Raw genomic sequence first — 6,840 nt, 5'->3', positions numbered from 1 at the left:
AATAAAATATTTAAATTTAAAATAATGGTGTGAGATTTAATACAATTACTTTTAAAGTTTTCAAGTGTGTTAATTTTTATATTCATCCGATTGCTGAGTTTTTTAGCACCCCCCTTATACTTCATACCCACGGCAAATGGTTTTCTTGCCTCACCCAAGCTTCAGCTCTGCTGCTCATAGCATGTGATAAGCATGATATAGTAGGAAAAGCAAAAGCTTTGAGTCAGAAAGACTTGCCTTTTACTTTTGTTTAATGAATTAACTTAACTTAACCTGGCTGACCCTCTATTTACTTATCTGTAAAATGAAGGTGATAGAAAAGAGCTACCGCTCAAGTAACTGTAAGGATGACATGATGTGTAATAAATTAAACAACTACAAAAATGTCTCACAGAAAGTAGCTTTGTCTCAATGAAATATGTCATTGCAGGAACTTACTGAAGGGGAGTGCCATTTCATCCAGACCACCATGCTATCCACTGGTAACTCCACTCCCCAAACTTTCTTCTTGACTGGAGTTCCAGGGCTAGAAGCTTTTCACGTCTGGTTTTCCATCCCCTTTTGCTGCCTCTGTATGGTGGCCCTCCTGGGGAACAGCGCTATTCTGTATGTGGTGATCACAGACTCCAGTCTCCATGAGCCCATGTACTATTTTCTCTCCATGCTCTCCGCCACTGACATGGGCATCACTATTTCTTCTCTTCCCACAACACTGGGTGTCCTCTGGTTCAATGCCAGGATCATCAGCCTAGATGCTTGCATTGTGCAGATGTTCTTTCTGCATGGATTCACCCTCATGGAATCCTCTGTGCTTTTGGCCATGGCTTTCGATCGCTTTGTCGCTGTCTGCAACCCCCTAAGATATGCTATGATTCTGACCAACTCTAGAATCATCAAAGCTGGCATAGTGATTTTTGTACGAATGCTGGTCAACCTGATGCCCTTGCTCCTGCTCCTTAAGCGTTTGTCCTTCTGTGGTCCTAATGTGCTTTCTCACTCCTATTGTTACCACCCTGATGTAATTAAACGTTCTTGCACAAGTATCAAGGTCAATAGCATCTGTGGCTTAGTTGCTCTCATTCTGACATCGGGTGTAGATATTCCCTGCATTTTCTTCTCCTATGTGCTGATCATCAAGTCCATTCTTAGCATCACCTCCCCAGAGGAGAGGCAAAAGGCTTTTGGCACCTGCATCTCTCACATTGGTGCTGTTGCCCTCTTCTATATCCCCTGGGTCATCTTGGCTTTGGTACATCGTTTCGGTCACAATGCTCCTCCATATGTCCACACACTGATGTCAAATCTCCATTTCCTATTTCCCCCAGTGCTGAACCCCATCATATATAGTGTGAAGACCAAACAAATTCGTAAAGCTTTCCTCAAGCTGTTCCCAAGCACAGAGTACCCAGTCTGACTATGCAACGACTTGGATAGAGATAATCTTTCTTCCTTACTGTCTTCCTTCTTCCCTCAACATTTTACTGAGTAATATCAGGCTTTTTCTTAGTATTGGTAATACAAGGCCACATAAGAAATATCCCTGACCTCTCAAATAGTTTATATAGTCTAGTAGCAGGGACATAAAATTAAATATACAATAACAATAATGAATGAGAAGTATTATCACAGAAGTATATTCAAAAGGCTATACAGACACTGGAGGAAATATCTAAGTCATATTGGAGACTCAAAGGATTCTTAGAGGAGGTGACCACTTGGACCAAGAAAAATGTGTAACAAATAAAGATGGAAGGGCCAGGGACACAGCACCGTGAAGTCAATGAAATATGGATAGCTTAATACACCAAGGAACTGTGTGTGGTTAGTGTTGCTAGAGTAAGTGGTTTGTGTGCTAGGAGAAGTGGGAAGAGAGGTTATATGTGAGATTATAAAATAATCTTCATGTTAGAAAAGTTAAAGCATGGAAACTTTAATAAAAAAGAGAATAATCAGCTGGAATTGGGAAGCTTTATTACATTCCCTTTTAGGTAATATCCATTGTGATCTGGACAAAAACATTCTCCCTTTATTCTTCTGATTTGAGGCAATCTTTAAGAAGTATTTTAGTCTTCTGTTGTGAGTTTGGACTACTTTGCAATGACCTTCACTCCCATTTGTCCTGGTTTATTCATAGGCGTTAGCTCTGGTATTATGATCTACTGCTACAGGACTTGAAAGTGATTCTAAGATTTCTAGTTTACACTCAGGTTCTTATGTCCTCAAGGACATATAATGAGGATAATAAGATTCCACGAGCTCAATGGAGAAGACAGAATTAGTAGAAAAATTCAGTGACCTCCTGTCTTTCCTAACAATATCCAGTTTCCAAATACCCTGCCCTTTCTCCTCTCACAAAAATCCTCTGAAATAAGACGAAAGATATATATAAAAGGAGGGTCAAAAGTTGGGAAAGAGTATGAAATACTTCACTGAAGGAAAAATATTTTTGTTCCTTATTTTGTATTTTGTAGAAAAGTTTATATCTTAAAATGATGTGTAGCTCATTGGGTTTAAGAATATAATAGCATTTCTGAACTTACTATAAACAGTATTAACTTTTCCTTTGCTAAATTTCCTTAGAAGCAGCAGTAAAATTGAACAAGCAATGGTAGATAAATGATAAGTTAGTAGAATTGTCATATTAAGTATGGACATATAAGTGTGTGTCTGATCACCCCCTAGTAGGTTCTATTATGCTTTCCTCCAATTTCACTCTCCACAAATAAAGTCTCATGATTTCATGTGTTTCTTTTCTGTCATAAAGTCTTTATAGGGTTCCTTTCCTCACCATTTCTTCTCCAGAAAATGAAATATTTGAAGATACAGTTAAAACTGGGCTTAGAGAGAAGTTTTTAGTCTAAAATGCACACATGACGAAATACAAGAAAGGGTGAAAACAAGATATTTAAGTATCCATCTCCACAATTTAGAAAAAAAGAAAAGAAGGTGTTTAAAAAGCAGAATAAATGAAATAATAGATACTAGTGCAAAAACTTATTTTAAAAGCCATCATACAATAAATAAGATAAAAAGGCAAAAGTTAATTTATCAGAAAGACTAATCAACTTGACTGGCAAGAATGATGAATCATAATTGAGGAAAAGCATAAAAAATCAACATTACGAATGAGGAGGTGACATCATTACTGATCCTACAATTTAAAGATGTAAAAGAAAATAATTCTTAAAACCTGGATGCCAATTCTTTGAAAATTTAAATGAAGTGTACAAATGCCTAAAAAAGCACAACTTAGAATGGGCATAAAAGAAAAAAAAAACCTCAATGGTCTCATATCTGTTAAATACATTATATCCATATTTACAAACAAATGCAAATACATAAAAGAAGAAAGGAAGGAAGAAAGAAGGAAGAAAGGATTCAGGGAGAGAGAGAAAGAAGAAAGGAAGGAGGGAAGGAAGAGGGGAAAAAAAACTAACAGAATAATTGGCTTCAATCTCCAACCCACAGAAAATTTACACAAACTTACACAAATTCCAGCTTTACACTTACTCTTCAAGAGAACAGGAAAGGAAGGAATACTTCCTAACAAGTTTTATAAAACCAAATTTATTCAACATTACAAAGAATGACCCAGCCAATGCAATAATGCAAAGCAAAATAACACAGTCACACACACACACACGCAAGCACAAATGCACATATACACAGAATAAATGGAGAGGAAAGAAGAAATATAATAACTATTATTTATAGAACCCCTGACAGGTTATATAAAATACAAGAAGAATCAACAGATGAACTTTTAAGTTAAAACTGGATTTAGGAAGATTTATGATACAATGTCACCATACAAAAATATTTTTCATATTTTCCACTAACAAATACTCCGAAGAGTAGATTTAAAAGATTACTATTTAAAATACATTAAACAATCAAACACCTAAGAATAAATTTTACAAAGGTGTAAAGCACCTCTACTCTTAAAACTATAAAACAGCATTGAAATTTTAAAAATTATAAATAAATGGAGGGGTAAACCACATTCACAAATTGGGTGATTCAGTGCTTTGAATTACTGTGAAATATTCTGAGACCAAAATAGTTTACAGATTCAATGCAATCCCACCAAAACCTCAGAACTTCTGTGTGTGTGTGTGTGTGTATGTGTGTGTGTGTGTGTGAATTAACAAGCTGATTCTAAAATTCATAATCAAATTAAAAGAGTAAAATTTGAAATCTTACTCTGTTCAGTATCAGAACTATTACAAAGCTACAATAATTAAAACAATGTAGTTTTGGCCCAGAATTAGACAAATGGAGTAATGAAGAGATTAGAGAGCCCAAAACAGACACATCAAATATACAGACACTCTATTTATAAAAAATGTGGAACCATATAGCTTTGGAGAAAAGTTGGTCTCTTCAATGAATGTTGCCGAGTTAATTTTACATTCATACACAGAAAATAAACTTGACATGCACTTCATACCATAAACTAAAATCTATTCCAAATGGATTATAGATTTAAATGTGAAAAGTAAAAAAAATTAAGTTCCTATAGACAACATTGGACAATATGTTTAAGTTGTTGGAGTAAGCAACTATTTTTTTCTTTCTTTCTTTCTTTCTTTCTTTCTTTTTTTTTGCTGAGGAAGATTCACCCCGAGCTAACATCTGTTGCCAATCCTCCTCATTTTTTTTTTTTGCTTGAGGAGGATTAGCCCTAAGCTCACACCTGTGCCGATCTTCCTCTATCTTTTTTTTTTTCTTTCGTATGTGGGACACCTCATTGGCTGTAGGCATAGTTGGTGAGTGGAGTAGGTCCACACCCAGGATCCAAACCGACCAACCCAAGCTGCCAAGGAGGAGCGTGCAGAACTTTAACCATTTGGCCATGGGGCCAGGCCCACAGCTATTTCTTAAACAGAACATAGAAGGCAATAAATATAAAGAGAATATAGCTTGCTCTAAATTAGTACAGTAAATTCTATTCATCAAAAGACACTTTCAAGAAAGTGAATATTAAAAAGAGGATTTGTGTCCTATATATATAAGGAACTCTATAAAATCAGTAAAGAAAATCAAACAGACCAATGGGAAAATGGAGAAAAGTTTGAAACAGGGACTTCATAAGAAACAATATTCGCTCATTATATGAAAAGGTGTATAACATCATTAGTGAGAGAAACGTGAACTAATACCAAAACCACATCGACTACAATCTCGCAAGAATGGTTAACCTTAAAAATACTGATAATACTAAATATTGGTAAAGATATGACTCAACAGGAACCCTCTGATGCTACTGACGTGAGCGTAAAGTGGTGCAAAGTCTTTCAAAAATTGATAGGGGGACCAGCCCTAGAGGTATAGTGGTTCGGTTCGGCACACTCCACTTCTGTGGCCCCGGTTCAGTTCCCAGGTGAGGACCTACACCACTCGTCTGCCAGTGACCAGGCTGTGGGAGCGGCTCACATACAAAAAGATGAAGATTGGCAATGGATGTTAGCTCAGGTGAATCTTTCTAAGCAAAACAAACCCAAAAAGCAAAAAAAAAAACTGTTTGATAGGATCTCTAAGTTGATTCAGCAATTTAACTTCTAGAATATAACCAACAGAAATGAATGTATGTGTGCTCCAAAAGATGTAATAGTTTTTGTACCTGCATAATTATTTATAACCAAAACCAGAACACAACTAAAGTATCCAGAAAAAGAAAAACTGACAACTTTTAATACGTTCATATAACTATAAGAATTAAAAAGAATAAACAACTGCTCTACACAACATGGAAGAATCTCATACAGATACTGCTGTGAAAGAGACAGAAACAAAAACATGCACACTGTACTATTTAATTCATATATGCATATTTTATTGCATTATAGATGCAAATGATAAGCAAAACTAGTCCAGGGTGTTGGAAGTCAGGAGGGTTGTTACGTTTGGTGTAGAAGGGGGATAGTTATCGGGATGGGGTAGAAGATGACAGATGTCTACTAAGGTTGTATATCAGGGCTGGCAACATACAGCCTGCAAGCCAAATCTGGCCTGCCACCTGTTTTTCTAATTCAAGTTTAATGTGAATGCGGCATGCCAATTCAGAAACTCCCACGGCTCTTTCCAGGCTACAACATCAAAACTGAGTAGTAGAACTGTATGGCCTGAATAAACAAAATATTTACTATCTTGTCCTTACAGAAAAGGAAAAACAAATTGCTGGCCTCTATTCTCTCATTGGCAGGGTTGCAGTTATATGTGATAAATCATTGAGCAATACACGAATGAAATGAATAATCTGCTGAATGTATATTACCTTTCCATTAAAACTTTATTTAAAATTCAGCCAATTGTCATTTGCTTCCTATGATGTATTCAGACGTAACTGGGTGTTTTAGACAATACACAAACCGTAAAAAGCACAATCATTGTCCTGGATAACTTCAAAATCTCGATAAGCAGTCATGACATGTCACACAGGGCAGAGGTAGATGTCATGCTGTATGTTAGTGCTTTTCTGCTCTATAGGAACCAGAGGCAGAGGAGAGGTCAAGAGCAACCGAAACACATTTCTTTAGCCTTTAAGTAGAAGTTACCTTTTGCTGCACAACAGATTACCATGGGGTCGTGGCTTAGAAGAACTCAAAATTATTATCTCACAGTTTCTGGAAATCAGAAATCTGGGTACAGTTTAGCTGAGTCTCTGAAAGGCTGTAATTAAGGTGCCCTCAGGGCCAGGGTTTCATCTGAGAATAGCTCAAATGCTACTATAAAAATAGCTCTGTCTGAGCCCCTGCTGGTCTCTTGGCCATCAGTCCTGGGGTGGGGAGTGAGATATGGGCATCCTCCCCTAATTTGTGAGCCAAGCTTCTCCTGGCC

The 6,840-nt window shown here is 36.7% G+C and overlaps 1 protein-coding gene across 1 annotated transcript; it reads left to right on the top strand.

Annotated features, from left to right (window-relative positions):
- Positions 1–469: 469 nt before the first annotated feature.
- OR51F16B (olfactory receptor family 51 subfamily F member 16B) lies at positions 470–1,414 on the top strand. Its single transcript, XM_023646261.1, has one exon. It carries the CDS (start codon positions 470–472, stop codon positions 1,412–1,414), a length of 945 nt encoding a protein of 314 aa, XP_023502029.1.
- The last annotated feature ends 5,426 nt before the right edge of the window (positions 1,415–6,840 follow it).

The sequence above is a fragment of the Equus caballus genome, chromosome 7 (assembly GCF_041296265.1).
Source record: "Equus caballus isolate H_3958 breed thoroughbred chromosome 7, TB-T2T, whole genome shotgun sequence".
NCBI classification, from domain to species: domain Eukaryota; kingdom Metazoa; phylum Chordata; class Mammalia; order Perissodactyla; family Equidae; genus Equus; species Equus caballus.
This window is presented reverse-complemented; position numbering and strand designations above follow the sequence as displayed.

What these genes read in the sequence shown, in the direction of transcription:
- OR51F16B (XM_023646261.1), top strand. Translation starts at nt 470, where the DNA reads ATGCTATCCACTGGTAACTCCACTCCCCAAACTTTCTTCTTGACTGGA.